General features: G+C 44.4%; 1 protein-coding gene across 1 annotated transcript in view; it reads right to left on the bottom strand.

The window, feature by feature from the left end:
• Positions 1-17,185: 17,185 nt before the first annotated feature.
• The window catches only part of THBS4 (thrombospondin 4), a 123,531-nt gene continuing 120,624 nt past the window's right edge, over positions 17,186-20,092 (bottom strand). The window contains exon 22 of the mRNA XM_082259025.1: positions 17,186-17,401. Coding sequence (XP_082115151.1) covers positions 17,349-17,401 — 53 coding nt within the window. The 3' untranslated portion in view covers positions 17,186-17,348. The remainder of the gene's footprint in view (positions 17,402-20,092) is intronic.

Consider the following 20,092-nt stretch of genomic DNA (forward strand, 5'->3'; position numbering starts at 1 on the left):
TCTCATGGCTCAAAAGTTATTCAAGCCAAAGGATCAGCAAGAATGCCAGTCAATCAGGAAACATACATACAAACATTCAGAAACATACTTACAATGTGATTACAAAGGCTACCATTGATAACCTAACAGATTTCCTTTAAACCGATTCATAGCACTATCCCTGCTGTATAAAGATGATTGCCTGAGCATGCCTAAAGCACTTTATTCTATGGTAAAAAAAAAAATGTATTTGCCCAAAAAAGAAAAAAATGAAAATTATAGTTAATACATATATATATAATTATAGTTCAACAGGGACTGGCTGAGATTGAAACCATCTATGGATAGGCTGATTGGAGAACACAATAACTCTGTGGGAGGGATTCCTCCCATGAACACTGACTGTATTGATGGGGTAGTCAAAACGATTTTCTTTTTTGCAACCTGTGGTTGCAGGAAAGATAATCGCATCATGTATGGCCTGCCTAATGTTAGAACTGGCTCCAATTTGTATCAGTGGACATTTCCACACCTCCTTAAAAGTTCCTTAATCAGACTGCCTTTCTCTTAGCATCCGCATTCATTTCTCTATACCAGGAACCCCCATTAGAACTGCATTCATTATTAGCTTGTAGCTCAGGAAGCAGACACGACCTGACCTCAATAGCAAAGAATAAATAAATTGGAAAATGAATGCAGCCACTGCTTACCTTTTAACCATCTGTTTATAAACTGTATGTTGTCAGCTTTTGTTCATGGTTGTTTTCTTGTTAGCTAAATACTTACATAAGAGCTGTTCCACCTCTGTCATCTGACATGTTTGATTAGCACTAATTCATAATAATTCACTGGAAATTACAGACTTTTTTTTTAGGTATCTGTTTTAATTTCATTTCAGCTGTCCTCCAGTAAGGATGCTGACAGCACTAACTGATATAGCTATAGCCACTAGGGGGAGCATTTGAAAATGAAATCCTTAAAACATTGAACATGTAGCTGTGCCATAATTTACAAGTACAATTATGTGTCATCAATATATATTTCTTAGTCCCCCTTTATGAAGTAAGTAATCTTGACACTGCATAGGCAGAAATAGCTGGGAATGTGTATTTGATGTGAGACTGGAGTAGATTGTGGTGGTTTGCATATGTGACATGTTCTCATGTTTGTCATGCAACAACGTCCAAGCTAAAACCTTCATATTTCTTCTAGATGGACAATGGTGTTCTTGAGCTTTGGCTCTATTGCATGCATATTTGTAAATATTCCGAAGTAAAGAGATTTCCACTAGAAAGTGTAGTCCTGCTCGTGGCCTTTTCATGTACTTAAAGAAAGAAGCTGCCATTTTCATCAGTCCCCTTAAGCGTGTAGTCCTACCTAGAGTTTTCATTTGCTGTACCCCTGCTGGTGAAATCTGGCATTGCAGTCTATCTGTTCAAACCTTTTGGCACTCGAAGACCACTGTTATGACTTAATGGATACATTTACTCTACTGGGGCTTCTATATGAAGGGGACAACTAGCCATTATTCCAGGAAGTGCTTTGAAGCAGGGATCTACCTTTCATTTAAACTGGAACTCCTTTTTCAGTTCATGTTAACAGTCTTAAATGTTATACTGTCTATTATTACATTTATGTGTATTTGAAAAAAGTTTTATAAAAAAATTTTTGTTTTTTTTAATATATTACGACAATATATACATATTCAGATAAGTTATTTATTCAGTAACTGAGGAAATTGACGTGTAGCAATGTAGTGAGTTCTGTAGAATGTTTGTTTGTTTCTCACTGGTTGGCCAGTTGTCAGGCCCTTGTGGAATACAGAATGATGGCTTCGTTCCAGACTGATGTAATGGATCTCAGGAAATTGTAAATCTCTATAGAATGATGCTACAAACATGGGATTTGGGGCCAGTGTGAGCAAACAAAATGTATACAAGCAAAATATGGGTTATTTATGTATAACATACAAAATGTTCTATATAACTGGCAGGAGATATGGATGGTCATTAAATTATTCATCAGTTATTCCTTCTTAAAACCCTGTAATATGAACAATGTTTTCTTTATAAAAGTTTTTTTATAGCCTTTTTAAAAAACTGTTTTACGTAATAAAGATTGGTTTTGAAAATAACCTTTTTTGAGTAATTATTTTCATGTACATGTGTAAGGCTATGTACAGAATGGTGATCTGGATCTGTTTTAGACATTGTTTTACAGCTGGGTTTGTGCATGATTGACGCACATTTACGGTGGCTCACTGTAGAAATCTTCATGTTGAAACTAGGTAAAATACACATCAAAGAGCCATCATGAAGACATTAAAGGCATTACTTCTGTAGGCGGCCTGGACAGGATTTCCACCACCTGTCATACTCTACCAAGTAATTTGACCTGTATGTCAGGAAAAAGATTCTACTAACCTTAAATAATATTGTTTCATTATCAGGAATCTGTTCATGAAGTTTAATAAAAATGTATTTGCATCCAACATGAATGTACATGTACGTTTTTGAGTATAAAAATGTAGTGATAGACCGATTATTGGCACGGCCGATATGCACTTTCCCCGATATATCGATATCGGCCCCAGGAACTGGCCGATATTGCAGATATTTTTGTGACGTCCTTTTGCCTTCTGAGGGCCGCCTCCCTCGCCTTGGACAGCCTCGTCTGGAGTCGGAACTAGTCTCGCGGGAGTGTATCACAGCCATACACCCACCCACAGCAGCCCGGTGCCAGCCAGCCACAGGCACTGTACCAGCGAGGCAGCCACCCACAAGCTCTGTACCAGCCAGCCACAGGCCCTGTACCAGCGAGGCAGCCACCCACAGGCCCTGTACCAGCCAGCCGCAGGCTCTGTACCAGTGAGGCAGCCAGCCACAGGCTCTGTTCCAGCCAGCCACAGGCTCTGTACCAGCAAGGCAGCCACCCACAGGCTCTGTACCAGCCACCCACAGGCTCTGTACCAGTGAGGCAGCCAGCCACAGGCTCTGTACCAGCCAGCCACAGGCCCTGTACCAGCCAGCCACAGGCACTGTACCAGCAAGCCACCCACCCATCACAGGGTGCCAGCCACCCACAGACAGGGTGCCAGACAGCCAGCCAGCCACCCAGAGACAGGGTGCCAGACAGCCAGTCACCCACAGACAGGGTGCCAGACACCCACAGACAGGGTGCCAGCAAGCCAGCCATTAAACATTAAACAAAAATTAACATGTTCAGTACCAGATTTGTGTCAAAAATTGTCTTTATTTTTCAAAACTTTAAATGTACAAAATATCGCCCGATACGTTGTGACCAAAATATCGGTATCGGCCCTGAAAAAAACATATCGGTCTATCCCTATATAAAATGTAGTCCTGCTAGATGACTTTAGGCTGGCCGCTTTTGCAGGTATAACTATATAAAACATTAGAAATAGGTGCCCATACCAGGAGATCCCAAACTGTGGGTGGGTCGCGAGCTAAGTGTGAGTGGGTTGCCGGCAGATTTTACTGAGAGCGGGGTCAGGACTGCCCAGGCATTGGCAGCGCACTGTGTTACAAGGAAGGAGCAGGCGGGGCCTTGAGCTCCACTGATGCTCCGACCCCGCCCCTTGCCGTGCACGCTGTTCTGTACGGGAGACGGCGTCTCAGGGTAGGAGTTGGACTGAGTGGAGCCGTTAGAGTGCAGGCCATCAGATCGGAGCTGAGCGCTAGGACCAGTCACCAGGTAGGCCAGACATTGCTTGATGGCTTATGTATGCGGGTTGGCGACCCACATTTGCATAGGCATAGCAGCCCATTGATTTGATTGGGCTTGGGCTGCTATGCCTGCGGTTTCCGCTGAAAAAAGGTGCATGCAGAATTTAAAATGACGCAATGGCCCTGAAATCCATCCTGCTTTTGCACCTGCAGTTCCTGAACACTCAAACTGTGTTTTTAAATGCTGGGCCCACGTATATAAAAATGCAGAAAGCTTGCCAGTGCAGGATCTTTAGGTAAGTCGCATGGTGCAAAAGCAGGATGGATTTCAAGGCCACTGCATTTCTTTAATGCTGCATGCACCTTTTTTTTCTGCGGAAAACAAAGGCATAGCAGCCTATTCAAATCATTGGGCTACTATGCCTGTGCAAATGTGGGCCGCCAACCCGCATACATGTGAACCAGGCCTAAAGCAATAGTAAAGTAATTTTATAAATAAAAACACTGTTCCTCCTGCATGTTTAACCACTTCTGGACCGCAAGGATTTGCCCCCTTGATGACCAGGCCATCGGAGCTGAGCTGGCCAGGACCAGTCATCACCAGGTAAGCCAGACACTGCTTGACGGCTTATTTTACGACTGGTTCACATGAATGCGGGTTGGCGACCCACATTTGTACAGGTATAGCAGCTCATTGATTCGAATGGGCTGCTATGCCTGCATTTTCCGCTGAAAAAAGGTGCATGCAGAATTTAAAAAAAACGCAGTGGCCAAGAAATCCATCCTGCTATTGCACCATGCGACTTACCTGCAGTTCCTGCACAAACAAACTGTGTTTTTAAATGCTGGGCCCACGATTATAAAAACACAGAAAGCTTGCCAGTGTGGGAACTGCAGGTAAGTCGTATGGTGCAAAAGCAGGATGGATTTCAAGGCCACTGAATTTTTTTAAATGCTGCATGCACCTTTTTTTTTCTTTTGCGGAAAACGAGGGCATAGCAACCCATTCAAATCAATGGGCTGCTATACCTGTGCAAATGTGGTCTGCCAACCCGCATACAGGTCAACCAGGCCTAAAGCAATAGTAAAGTAATTTACAAATAAAAACACCGGTCCTCCTGCAGGTTTAACCACTTCTGGACCGCAAGGATTTGCCCCTTAACCACTTTAGCTCCAGAGGATTTGGCTGCTCAAAGACTAGGCCCTATTTTGCGATTCGGCACTGCGTGACTTTAATGGACAATTGCGCGGTCGTGCGACGCTGTACCCAAATGAAATTGATGTCCTTTTTTCCCCACAAACAGAGCTTTCTTTTGGTGGTATTTAATCACCTGTGCAATTTTTATTTTTTGCGCTATAAACAAAAAAAGAGGGACAATTATGAAAAAATAACAATATTTTTCACATTCTTTTATATGAAATTCTCAAAAAAAAAAAAGTAAAAATTAAATTTTTTAACATTTTAGGCCAATTTGTTTTCTGCTACATATTTTTGGTTAAAAAAAAATCGCAATAAGCATATTTTGATTGGTTTGCGCAAAAGTTACTGCAATTACTAACTACGGGAAAGATTTATGTAATTTTTATTTTTTAACTAGTAATGGCGGCGATCTTCTTTTTTTTTTTTTTTTTTTTTTTTTTTGCAGGACTGCGATATTGTGGCGGACAGATCGGACCCCTAACTGACATTTTTGATACTTTTGGGGGGTACCAGTGACATTACTACAGTAATCAGTGCTATAAATATGCACTGTTACTGTAAAAATGACACTGGCAGGGAAGGGGTTAACATTACTGGTGATCAAGGCGTTAAGTGTGACCCTAGAGGCGTGATTCTGTCAGGGGGCGTGGCTTGTGAGATCATCACAGAGACATACGATCCTATATAGCAGGATCACATAGCCTCTGTAATAATCTAGGGGAGAATGACAGATGGCTGTGTTTACATCAGCTGTCTGACCTTCTCTCTCAGCTGCGGGAGATCGCGAGTGGCCGGCGGCCATCGGAGACGCCGGTCACAAGCGCTGGCTCCCCGGCTGACAAGCGGGGGCGCGAGCGCTCGCCCCCTAGAGTCTTCTAAACGAGCGACGTAGTACTACGTCACTTTGCTTACGTTACTTTAACTGACAATTGCGCAGTCGTGTGATGCTGCACCTAAATAAAATTGATGTCCTTATTTTCCCACAGTAGAGCTTTCTTTTGGTGGTATTTGATCACCTGTGCAATTTTTTTTTTTTTTGCGCTCTAAATAAAAAAAGCGACAATAGTCAATTACAAGCAAGTGGGTCCTGAAAAATAACTGTATTCAGAAGTGGGTCTCTGCCCAAAAAAGTTTGGGAAGCCCTGGCCTGTACTGTTTAACCACTTCTATACAGAGCAGTGACACCCCCTTCCTGCCCAGACCAATTTTCAGCTTTCGGCGCTCTCACACTTTGAATGATAATTACTCAGTCATGCAACGCTGTACCCAATCACATTTTTTTCACACAAATAGAGCTTTCTTTTGGTAGTATCTAATCACCACTGGGTTTTTTATTTTTTGCGATATAAGTGAAAAAAGAGCGAAATTTTTGAAAAAAAAAAACATTTTGTTTTAGTTTCTATTATAAAATTTTGCAAAGAAGTAATTTTTTTTTCATAAATTTGGGCCAAAATGTATACTACTACATATCTTTGGCAAAAATAACCAAAAATTTGTGGTTATTATTTAGTTTGTGTGAAGGTTTGGGCTCTTTCACACGGATCCGTGCTGCTTAGCGGGGGATCGTAAACACAGATCCCCGCCGAGCAGGCAGGTGGCAGCTCTGTGTGTGGAGAGGGAGGTGTCTCTATGATGCATCTCTATGAGGGAATCAGATGAGAGTGGACCGCCTGTCCGCTCTCATCCGATCCGATCCCCTGGACGGATGGGAAATAGGGTTCCCATCCGTCCGGATTTTTCAAGGACAGGATCGATTGCGGATGGCAGCGAGTGTCAGCAGACATTTCCCCTGCTGACATCCGCTGCCCCATAGGGATGCATGGAGCATCCGATCAGATCCGCCTAAAAAATTGACGGGAGGATCTGATCGGAGCGCTCCTGTGAAGGTTATAGAGTCTACAAGCTATGGTGCCAATCATTGAAAATTGATCACACCTGATGTACTGAAGGCCTATCTCATTTTTTGAGGCCCTGAAATGTCAGGACAGTACAAATACCCCCCAAATTACCCCTATTTGGAAAGTAGACATTCCGGGGTATTTAGTAAGAGGCATAGTGAGTTTTTTGAAGTTGTAATTTTTTTTCCCACAATTCTTGGGAAAATGAAGAAATCATTTTTTTTTTTCCACAAAATTGTCATAACAAGTTATTTCTCACACACAGTATATGCATACTTGCAATTACACCCCAAAATACATTCTGCTACTCCTCCTGAGTATGGCAATACCACATGTGTGAGACTTTTACACAGCCTGGCTACATACAGAGGTCCAACATTCAAGGAGCACCATCAGGTGTTCTAGGAGCATAAATCACACATATAATTTCCTGACGACCTATCACAATTTTGAAGGCCCTGGAGCACCAGGACAATGGAATTGCCCACAAAATGACCCCATTTTAGAAAGAAAACACCCCAACGTATATTCTATGAGGCATAATGAGTCTTTTGAACATGTATTTTTCCACAAGTTTTTGGAAAATGTGGAAAGAAAATGAAAACGCATTTTTTTTTTTTTTACACAAAGTTGTCAGTTAATAGGATATTTCTAACACATAGCATGTACATAGCAAAAATGACACCCCAAAATACATTCTGCTACTCCTCCTGAGTATGGCAATACCACATATATGAGACTTTGTCACATCATAGCCACATACAGAGGCCCAACATGCAAGGAGTACCGTCAGGTGTTCTAGGAGCATAAATTACACATATCATTTCATTACAACCAATCACACTTTTGAAGGGCCTGTAACACCAAGACAATGGAAACCCCCATAAAATGACCCCATTTTGGAAAGCAAACACCCCAACACATAATCTAGGAGGCATGGGCTGCAGATAGGTACTTGGGTATTCTGATGGGCTAGAGACAGGTACTCGGGAAATCTGATGGGGTGCAGATACGTACTCGGGCACTCTGGGCTGGAGACAGGTACTCTGGCACTCTGGGCTGGAGACAGGTACTCGGGTACTCTGGGCTGGTGACAGGTATTAAGGTACTCTGATGGGCTGGTGACAGGTACTTCCTGGTGGGAAGAAATCACGCTGTTTTTGTGGTCAACAGTCCATCTCTGATATGTTACTTCAATAACATGTCAGAATTAAGTACCACTTTGGTAGAGTTTGAGTCTCCAGTGTATTTTCCTGATTGTTGATTGTGTATATCACTGTTACAAAAATGCAAGGAAGAAGCAAGTATGGGCTACAGAACTCTTAAGAGCAGACAGTCAATCACTGAACAGAATCTAAATGAAAGGGCTGCACTATTGAAATAGGGGTGTCACCCTCTATACCAGATTACTACAATGAAATCAAAACTCCGTGAGTAGTTTCTACATACACAATATAGTATAAATCACATAAAATGTCTTTTTTGTAAGTCCAAAGAAAGTAAAAAAAAATGTGCCAAAATCCATTGTAACACAGCTGGAGGCACAAGGAATGTGAAATTACTCCAAACCAGTGCAGATGTTGCATGTAAAATGGAAGCCTCCACCACTGCAAACCTTTTGGGTGGCTTCTTGCCTTGATGTATTGACCCTCACAACAAAGGTCAGTTACATGCTCCCATGTACCACTCAGATCCACATCTCTTCAGTATGGTCATCAGAAACAATTGGCTCCTGCTGTATCATCTGAGATTCTACTCACCATCAATTCTGATAGTGGAAGGGTAAGTCAGGGCAGTGAGCAGGGCTGCTGCTAGACTATTTTGTGCTCTAGGCAAGACCAGCTACTTGCACCTGCTGCCCTCCCACCCGAATAAAATAAAACTTCTATACCTTTAAAATATACTTTCTATACCCCCCATGTGTGTTGCCCCCTCATTGAACTGATGTGTACCGCCTCGCCTGACACAGCGAGCAGCACATAGTTGGAGTACCTGGTCTGTCCATCCCTGCTCAGTACTTCCATGGTGCCACCTGCCAGCTGAATTTGTCCCTCTGCTCCTGCATCCGCCTGCTCTCATACTGCTAGTTGATACCGGACCTGGAGAGGGGCCACACAAGGCACAGCACATTCTCCAGCTACCTCTCCACCCCACTCCTGAACTCCTCCGTCTCAGCTTGCAGCCCCTGCATGGTCCCCCTTAGCTGACATTCCCTCTCCTCCTCCGGTACACTCCTGCAGACCGACGACACCTCCACCCCGGGCTCCATGCTGGCTGGTGATGATCGGGGCTTTGGGCTGACTTCAGCTGCAGCGATCATTATCGTCCATTAATTTACCTTGTCCGGTGCTAGGATCTCAGTTGCCTTCCATTGTGGGCAGATGCATCACTGTGTTCAGGGGAGGGATGGCAGCCCAAGAGGTGACATCCACAGGAGATGAGGTGACAGAAGAGGAATGTGATGGTTGCCCCCCTCCACCATATTATGCCACTAGCCATGGCTGTGCTCTAAGCTGCTGCCTTATTCGCCTAGTGGTGGCGCTGGCCCTGGCAATGAGCATGTATAAAAAATAAATATCCAACATAGTGCTCTCCGTTGTCTATTCATGAAAAGCAAATAAAAAAAATGGCACCTACTTTTAAAAACATTGAGCATAAATATCTCTTTAAAGCTGGGTTCACATATGCTGTGGCTGCGGTTCACAGCATGGGGTCCGGTGTGTCCCTGTTCACCGATTCAGGTGCGAATCAGGCCTGAATTTTTGCCTAAATTTGCACCTGAATTGGAGCCAAAGGCACACAGGACCCTTTTTAAATGCGGAACGTGGCAGCCCCGGAGGTGTGTGAAGCCGGCTCCATCGAGAGCCATTCACACTCTCTTGTCATGCGAATTGAATGCAGAGAAAACCCACATCCATGTGTGAACCCTGGCTTAATCTCACTCATCTGCTGTCATCACGAAGGATAGATATGGCTACCATTCAGCCCATGAGGACCACTCTCACTCAGAGAGAGAGAGGCGACCATGGGCTGGAGGATTGAACAGTATCCATCCATTCTGAAGAGATGTGGATCTGAGTGATTACATGGAATCGTATTATTGACCTTTGTTGTGAAGGTTAATATATTGAGGTGAGAATACACCCAAAAGGTTGCAGCGCTGAAGCCTTTCAATTTACCAAATTTTTGTGGACTTACAAATAAAAAGTGTTTTGTGATTTACAGTTGGGCAAAAAAAGTATTTAGTCAGCCACCAATTGTGCAAGTTCCCCCACTTAAAAAAATGAGAGAGAGGCCTGTAATTTTCATCATAGGTACACTTCAACTACGAGAGACAGAATGGGGGGAAAGAATCCAGGAAATCACATTGTAGGATTTCTAAAGAAATAATTGGTAAATTCCTCGGTAAAATAAGTATTTGGTCACCTACAAACAAGCAAGATTTCTGGCTCTCACAGACCTGTAACCTCTTCTTTAAGAGGCTCCTCTGTCCTCCACTCATTACCTGTATTAATAGCACCTGTTTGAACTTGTTATCAGTATAAAACACACCTGTCTACAACCTCAAACAGTCCAAACTCCACTATGGCCAAGACCAAAGAGCTGTTGAAGAACACTGGAAAAAAAATTGTAGACCTGCACCAGGCTGGGAAGACTGAATCTGCAATAGGCAAGCAGCTTGGTGTGAAGAAATCAACTGTGGGAGCAATTATTAGAAAATGGAAGACATACAAGACCACTGATAATCTACCTCGATCTGGGGCTCCACGCAAGATCTCACCCCGTGGGGTCAAAATGATCACAAGAACGGTGAGCAAATATCCCAGAACCACACGGGGGGACCTAGTGAATGACCTGCAGAGAGCTGGGACCAAAGTAACAAAGGCTACCATCAGTAACACACTACGCTCCAGGGACTCAAATCCTGCAGTGCCAGATGTGTCTCCCTGCTTAAGCCAGTACATGTCCGGGCCCGTCTGAAATTTGCTAGAGAGCATTCGGATGATCCAGAAGAGGATTGGGAGTATGTCATATGGTCATATGAAATCAAAGTAGAACTTTTTGGTAAAAACTCAACTCGTCTGCTTCCTCTTACAGCTGACAACACCCCCCCCCCCCCGCCTCCTGAGTTTCCCCTGGAGTGGGTATCTCAATTTCGGTACTTAGGGGTTATCGTGCGGCCTGACTTCTCTAGCCATCTGGAGGATCATTTGGAGCCTGTGTTTCGACAGTTGACGACAAGGTGTCAGGTGTGGAAAACGCTTCCTCTAAAGTCGGTGAGGCGCGTCAATTTATTGAAGATGACCTTTCTCCCTAAATTTCTATATGTGTTTCGGGAATACCCCTGCTCCCATCCCAGCGTCCTTCTTCAGTAGACTGGAGGTTGTTATTTCTTCCTTCATGTGGGCTGGGGCTGTTCCTCGCATAGCTAGATGGAAGCTGCAGCTACCCTTGTCTGCAGGAGGACTAGCCCTGCCGTGTTTCAAGAAATACTACTGGGCTGCAGTACTAGTTACTTTCCGCTGGTGGTTTGCCCAAATAGATCCAACCCAGCGGTCAACCTTGAAGCTGCGATTATGGGCTCTTACGCTGCATTGACGAACCTGGTTTACAGGGGGGTGGGTGCTGCTCCCCGGGCGACGCCCTCTATGAGGACTGTGGTACGGGTGTGGGAGCAAATGTTGGGAGCCACGGGTGAGGCCGGAACCGCCCTGCCTTACACACCTTTGTGGGGTAACCCTAGGTTGTACCACCTCCGATCCATTCCCGACCCTAGCGTGTGGGCACACTACGGGGTGATTATGTTGCAACACATTATGCCTATCCTTCCAGACTTTGCGTGATAAATTTCAGCTCCCGTCCCCAATGCTATTTCGGTATTTCGGTATTTACAGCTCAAACATGCGATACAGGCACAGTTCCCAGCGCCTCTTGAGATTGTTCCTCACACGGTGGAGCGATTCTTGACCACGCGTAATGCGGATAAACTACTGTCTTCTATTTATCTCCGCCTCACGTGTGGAAGGCTAGAACGTGACCCCCTCCTGCTCCGACAGTGGCAACAGGATATCCCTGAGCTGTTGGAGGAGGACTGGGATCAGTGCATCCCTCACTACATACCTACGGTCATCTCGGCCAGGGATCAGTTCATCCAATTAAAATTTGTACATAGGGCATACTATACCCCGCAACGTTTTGCTCGAATATACCGCACCCAATCGGACTTGTGCTCTAAATGTCAGCAGGCGGTGGACACCTTCTTCCACGTCACATGGGATTGCCCATTAAAAAAAAAAAACTCAACTCGTGTTTGGAGGAGAAAGAATGCTGAGTTGCATCCAAAGAACACCATACCTACTGTGAAGCATGGGGGTGGAAACATCATGCTTTGGGGCTGTTTTTCTGCAAAGGGACCAGGATGACTGACCCGGGTAAAGGAAAGAATGAGAGGGGCCATGTATCATGAGATTTTGAGTGAAAATCTCCTTCCATCAGCAAGGGCATTGAAGATGAAACGTGGCTGGGTCTTTCAGCATGACAATGATCCCAAACACACCACTCGGGCAATGAAGGAGTGGTTTTGTAAGAAGCATTTCAAGGTCCTGGAGTGGCCTAGCCACCAGATCTCAACCCAATAGAAAACCTTTGGAAGGAGTTAAAAGTCTGTGTTGCCCAGCGACAGCCCCAAAACATCACTGCTCTAGAGGAGATCTGCATGGAGGAATGGGTCAAAATACCAGCAACAGTGTGTGAAAACCTTGTGAAGACTTACAGAAAACCTTTGACCTCTGTCATTGCCAACAAAGGGTATTTAACCAAGTATTGAGATGAACTTTTGTTATTTATCAAATACTTATTTTCCACCATAATTTGCAAATACATTCTTTAAAAATCAGACAATGTGATTTTCTGGATTTTTTTTCTCATTTGTCTCTCATAGTTGAAGAATACCTATGATGAAAATTACAGGCCTCTCTCATCTTTTTAAGTGGGAGAACTTGCACAATTGGTGGCTGACTAAATACTTTTTTGCCCAACTGTGTATTACTTTGTGTATGTAGAATTCACACTGAGTTTTAATTCCATTGTGTTAAGATTGTATAGGGGGTGACATCACTATTTCAAAAGTAGCAATTTTTTTATTTTGTCTTTGAAAAGTGTTTTAAAACTTTTTTTTTGCTTGCAGCTTTCTTCTTCTATTCACTAGTGCGCAGGATTATTGTTTTTTACTGAACAGAAACATAGAGGTTTTTGAATGTGGGCTATTTTATATACTGCATAGACTAAGAACATTTGTGTTACAAAATAACTTTTTCCTATAAAACCATATTTAAGCAATAGTCTTTAGTGGTTTGTCTGTTCTATGGTACATGCAATAAAATGATGGCTTTACTATAACTTGACATTCCTTTTGACGTGAATAGAAAGCTGTCATCAGCATGTGGTCTGTCCTGCCGTATTCTAGCAACAGAATACAAACTGTACTCCTTTCCTCCAGCTGTCTTCCAAGGAACAGTCACTGGTCAGAGCTGAGTTTATGAAAAGAATCCTAAGCAGCTCTGTTCCAGTTTGCAGATGTTGGCACACGTCTCACATCAATGGACCCAGTCAGTACCATAAACAGCATGCTATATAACCTGCAATCATGGAACTATGGCCACAAGTATATATAAAAAGGTGCTTGTTGGATTGATGGCCTTACCATTAATGAAACCTACTGATCAGCCTTTAGTTATACAGGAATAAACCTATGGCATTTTTAAAGAACAACTCCAGCCAAAACATATTTTACTGCTTTGGATTAAGCAGGGAAGGATTAGTCTAGGTTCACACTCAATGCGGGTTTGAAATCGTTCAAGTTCAGCTGAACTCGCACAATTTCAACTCGGCATTTCAGTCCGACTTCGGGGGTGATTTGAGAGATACAGTGGGTACGGAAAGTATTCAGACCCCCTTAAATTTTTCACTCTTTGTTATATTGCAGCCATTTGCTAAAATCATTTAAGTTCATTCTTCTTCCTCATGAATGTACACATAGCACCCCATACTGACAGAAAAACACAGAATTGTTGACATTGTTGCAGATTTATTAAAAAAGAAAAACTGAAATATCACATGGTCCTAAGTATTCAGACCCTTTGCTCAGTATTTAGTAGAAGCCCCCTTTTGATCTAATACAGCCAGGAGTCTTTTTGGGAAAGATGCAACAAGTCTTTCACACCTGGATTTGGGGATCCTCTGCCATTCCTCCTTGCAGATCCTCTCCAGTTCTGTCAGGTTGGATGGTAAACGTTGGTGGACAGCCATTTTTAGGTCTCTCCAGAGATGCTCAATTGGGTTTAAGTCAGGGCTCTGGCTGGGCCATTCAAGAACAGTCACGGAGTTGTTGTGAAGCCACTCCTTCGTTATTTTAGCTGTGTGCTTAGGGTCATTGTCTTGTTGGAAGGTAAACCTTCGGCCCAGTCTGAGGTCCAGAGCACTCTGGAGAAGGTTTTTGTCCAGGAAATCCCTGTACTTGGCCGCATTCATCTTTCCCTCGATTGCAACCAGTCGTCCTTACCCTGCAACTGAAAAACACCCCCACAGCATGATGCTGCCACCACCATGCTTCACTGTTGGGACTGTATTGGACAGGTGATGAGCAGTGCCTGGTTTTCTCCACACATACCGCTTAGAATTAAAGCCAAAAAGTTCTATTTTGGTCTCATCAGACCAGAGAATCTTATTTCTCACCATCTTGGAGTCCTTCAGGTGTTTTTTAGCAAACTCCATGCGGGCTTTCATGTGTCTTACACTGAGGAGAGGCTTCCGTCGGGCCACTCTGCCATAAAACCCCGACTGGTGGAGGGCTGCAGTGATGGTTGACTTTCTACAACTTTCTCCTATCTCCTGACTGCATCTCTGGAGCTCAGCCACAGTGATCTTTGGGTTCTTCTTTACCTCTCTCACCAAGGCTCTTCTCCCCCGATAGCTCAGTTTGGCTGGACGGCCAGCTCTAGGAAGGGTTCTGGTCGTCCCAAACGTCTTCCATTTGAGGATTATGGAGGCCACTGTGCTCTTAGGAACCTTAAGTGCAGCAGAAATATTTTTGTAACCTTGGCCAGATCTGTGCCTTGCCACAGTTCTGTCTCTGAGCTCTTCAGGCAGTTCCTTTGACCTCATGATTCTCATTTGCTCTGACATGCATTGTGATCTGGAAGGTCTTATATAGACAGGTGTGTGGCTTTCCTAATCAAGTCCAATCAGTATAATCAAACACAGCTGGACTCAAATGAAGGTGTAGAACCATCTCAAGGATGATCAGAAGAAATGGAAAGCACCTGAGTTAAATATATGAGTGTCACAGCAAAGGGTCTGAATACTTAGGACCATGTGATATTTCAGTTTTTCTTTTTTAATAAATCTGCAACAATGTCAACAATTCTGTGTTTTTCTGTCAGTATGGTGTGCTATGTGTACATTCATGAGGAAGAAGAATGAACTTAAATGATTTTAGCAAATGGCTGCAATATAACAAAGAGTGAAAAATTTAAGGGGGTCTGAATACTTTCCGTACCCACTGTATCTGTGCAGGTTCATGCATAGATGTCTATTGAAATCGCCCCCCAAGTCCAGTGGTGTATTTTGGTTTTGTGCTTCCCTAGGCAAGACTAAAATTGGGCGCCCCCCATCCTATTTAAATTTGCCCACCCCTTCCTGTTTAACGAATGTGACTCCCTCCAAAATTGAAGGACTACAAGTCCCAGCAATAACCTCTGAGATCACATGAGAGGGGGGTGAGAGAGAGAGAGGGGGGTGGGCGAGAGGGGGTGGGAGAGAGAGAGAGGGGGATGGGTGAGGGAGGGTGTGAGAGAGGGGGGATGAGAAAGAGAGAGGGAGGATGAGAGAGAGAGGGGGCGGGTGAGAGAGAGAGAGAGAGGAGGGGTGGGAGACCCCCTAGCCCTGCCTGCAGTCCCTCCTGTTCCCCCTGTCTATGGGTAGGTGTGTGTGATGCACCTACCTCCTGCCCGTCCTCATCTTTTGGGCCCTCGGTCAGCCTGTTGATGTCCCAGTTGGGAGGGGAGAGGAGGTTTGAGGAGTGCAGGCTCTTGGGGGCACTAGGGATGCTCCACCTGCTGCTGCTTAGGACAGGGAGGTCTTCTCCCTCGCAGGTTCTCAGTTCTAGCCAGCCTCCAGGGCCAGCCGGCTGCCCGCTCTGTGTGAAGATGCCGCAACTCAGCAGCAGTAGCTGCTGTCGGTGGTGGATTGGTGGATTTTGCTTTGTTGCCCTGCACCCCACTGTCACCGGACTGGCAGGACTCTTTGGGCCCCATGAGGACTAGGTGCGGAGGAGGAGGAAGTTAAATCCTCCTCCACTTTGAATTATGGCCATTGCAAGGGAGTCACGGCTGTGACATCACTGGTTGCTAGATGCCAGCCAGCTCTAGCAAAGAGTGGCCAATAGACTCTCAGTTGGAGGTGGGGGCAGCTATTTTGCTGCCCCCCTGGAAAGTGCCACCCTAGGCCTGGGCCTTGTTGGCCTAGGCCAAAATACAGCACTGCCCAAGTCGCCAAAAGTAGTGCAGGAACTGCTTTTGGGAATCGGTGCAGTGACGTAAAGTCGGCATCGCACCGATTCAGACAGTGCCGTTGCTGGCAATAGGCTTCGATTTGACATGTCCGATGTGAATGGGGGCTAAAAACCCTTTGTCCGTTTTTTTTAGCTGTCTCTATCCCGGTTGGAAGGTTCAAACTTTCTATCTGTTTTGGAGCCTATCTGTACAGAAAATGAACGCAGTAACGTGAGAAGAGCGAATATCTTCCAATTGGGACATCTGTTATGTTGGGAGATGTCAAATGTGGGTTTTCTTCTTTAAGGAGGTTTTTCAATCACTTCCTCATGTGTCTCTGGGATATAAAGTCAAGAAAAAATTCTCTGATGGTTACAAAGACAACAATCAATAATAGGCACAAATATTAACTCTTAATGAATTACAGCTGCACAATAAATCGTTAAAAAAAAAATCACAATCTCGATTCATCTCCCTCACAATCCTAATCCAGCATTTCCACGTATCATGTAACGACTGCAGAACCTTTCCTTGCTCACAAAACTACTTTAAACCCCCCAAACTTTATATATGTATTTTTTAGCAGAGACCCTAGAAAATAAAATGGTGGTCATTGCAATATTTTATGTCACATTGTATTTGCCCAACGGTTTTTCAAACTCAATTTTTGGGGAAAAATTATACTTCAATGAATTTAAAAAAACTAAACCGTAAAGTTAGCCCAATTGTTTTGTATAAGTTGAAAGATGATGTTACGCTGAGAATTGTGAACTTTATTCTAAGCAAAGAAATTGTGATTCTCATTGTATCCAGAATCGTGCTGCTCAACAATAAATTGTCAGGGTACACTGACATTACAACACTATTCAGTAACTTTAAAAGTTTCTTTATTGTATCTTATTTCACATACATTCATGTACAGTAGGTATAAAAAAAACTTTGTTACATCAGATTCTGTGTTCTTATTAACAAATAAAACCAAGATTACATCAAAACAGAAAAAAATAAACGCCCTCTCTGGTTCTGAATTGCTTTAAGATGTAAACTGCTGAGCTTGAAAAGCTTGAAAATCCTCTGGGATGGTGTCTGGAAATTAAGAAGAGAAATCGATTAATGCTATGTGAAAATGCATAAAAAGGAATAAAGTTACAAAATTTATCAAGGAAAATCTTAAATAAAATTTGAAATGATACTAATTACCGTATAATGGTTTTGGGTCAAGTTGTTTTTTTTTTTTTGTTACACTTTTTTTACACTTTTCTTTTGGTATATATGTTTTACAAATAAAAGTTTAATATTGTGTGCTCCCATGACAGTGGTGTCACAGGGCATTGTGGGTGTTCTACAGAGAGAGCACCACAGAAGCTTTTTGTCTTCAGATCATCAATGTATTAAATAAATAAAAGTGTTTGTGACCTCCCACACAGAACCTGCAGAAGAGGAGGGACCATGCAAAGCTTGGAATAGTCAGAATGTGGAGCCTCTAGCTTTCACACTTTCTGCCTTTCTGTATTTGGTACTGGCATACCTTGTCTCTTGTGGGGCATGATAGGATGTCTGCCCTGGGCCCACAGTTTCTTAAAATGGCTGAAGGTGGCAGGAACCTTCAAGTGGTTCTAAAGGCTAAAGTATGAAAACTTCTATGCATGAAGGTAAAAAAACCTTCTGTGTGCAGCAGCTCCCCCAGGCCCCAAAATCCTGACCTGAGCCCCATCACGATCCAGAGATGTGAACGAGAACATCAGCTCTCCGGGGACTCTCCTGACTGCTGTCAATCACAGTCAGTAAGCCAATTATTATAGAGAGAGGAGGGGGCAGAGTCGCGTCGAACAAGCATGCTGTCAGAGTCAATGGCGGCTGGTGCGTTGGGGGCGCCACCCCCCCTATCCATGCATCTGGCCCCCTAATCTACATGCGGGGCGCCGGATGCATGAAGTCCAATGGGTTTTTTTTTTAATCACCTGATTAGAGCCAGAGGCTGTAATAGGCTTCAGGAAAGGGTGGACCCATTGTGTGACAATAGCGGATAAAAATTCGCTATTGTCACACGGATCCTCCTCCTGGCCAATCAGGAAGCGGGTCCGAGACCCGCTTCCTGATTGGCCGAAAGGCGAACGCATGCCATTGGCCGAGGAGGAAGTGGGAGGACTCGAGGAGATGCGGGGAACTGTGGAGAAGCTGCCGCTGCAGGTAAGTCTCTCTGCATTGAAGGGGGCACGCTGGTCACTCCGCATTGAAAGGGGGCACGGCACACTGGTCACTCTGCATTGGATGGGGGAACGCTGGTCATTCTGCATTGAAAGGGGACACACTGGTCTCTCTGTATTGAAGGGGGCACGCTGGTCATTCTGCATTGAAAGGGGGCACGCTGGTCATTCTGCATTGAAAGGGGGCACGCTGGTCATTCTGCATTGAAAGGGGGCACGCTGGTCTCTCTGCATTGAAAGGGGGCACACTGGTCTCTCTGCATTGAAAGGGGGCACGCTGGTCTCTCTGCATTGAAAGTGGGCACGTTGGTCATTCTGCATTGAAAGGGGGCACGTTGGTCATTCTGCATTGAATGGGGGCACGCTGGTCATTCTGCATTGAATGGGGGCACGCTGGTCATTCTGCATTGAAAGGGAGCACGCTGGTCTCTCTGCATTGAAAGGGGGCATGCTGGTCTCTCTGCATTGAAAGGGGGCACGCTGGTCTCTCTGCATTGAAAGGGGGCACGCTGGTCACTCTGCATTGAAAGGGGGCACGCTGGTCACTCTGCATTGAAAGGGGGCACGCTGGTCACTCTGCATTGAAAGGGGGCACGCTGGTCACTCTGCATTGAAAGGGGGCACGCTGGTCACTCTGTATTGAAAGGGGGCACACTATACTTTGATTACTGAAGGCCCCTTTCACACATTTGTGATCTCAAAGTCACGCAAATTTTTTTTAGGCATTGCTTTTTCCCGCAAAGCAATGCCTATTAAATTTTTCTGTTTGCGCCCCCCCCAAAAATTTTGAGCACCAGCCGCCACTGGTCACAGTACAACAGCTCAGCGGGGAAATTACTCAACTAACCTTGCATGGTTAGTACAACACCTCTGACCAGAGCTGACAGTTTGTTTTTTTCCATTCAACCCGAGGGGTTGAATGAAAAAAAAAATATTGGTGTGTACCCAGCTTTAAGGCAGTCTGATTGTACAATCCCCAACAAGCATATAGTGCGAGGGCGTGCCTAATTGGATATACATTGATTGGATAGTTTAGGTAGGTCCTCATATTACATAGCTCTGGTAAATCTAAAATTGATTTTACAAAATTAGTATAAACAGTTGATGTATGGTGAGTCTTAAAGTATAACTAAAGGTTTTGGATAGAGTGGAGATGGGTTAAAACCCCTGTCAGTTGTATTTGCTGTCAGTGCCCTGTTATGGAGATTCACCATTTCTTTTTGTCCTGTTTACCATTATCATTGGAAGTGAAAGGAAAATAAATTGACCCCAGAAAAGTAATAGAGGGGAAATCTTCCAATGGTGCACTAGTTCTGGTGCCCTGGAGGTCCCCAAGGAATTCCTTTAATTTGCAGGGATTTCCTCTCACTGCCTGTTTGGCTATGGGACAGGAAGAGAAGGTAAGTCCCCGTTCACACTAAGGCAACCTGTAAAGCGACCTGGTCGCCTCACAGGTCGCCGTAGGTCGCCTCCCATAGGGAAGCTGCGGACCCGTTCTAATAGTAGCGACACAAGTCGCTCAGACTTAGAAAAAGGGTCCGGAGCTTCTTTGGGGCAACCAGGAGGCGAC

The sequence above is a fragment of the Pelophylax lessonae genome, assembly GCF_965119305.1.
Source record: "Pelophylax lessonae genome assembly, chromosome: 1".
NCBI lineage: Eukaryota > Metazoa > Chordata > Amphibia > Anura > Ranidae > Pelophylax > Pelophylax lessonae.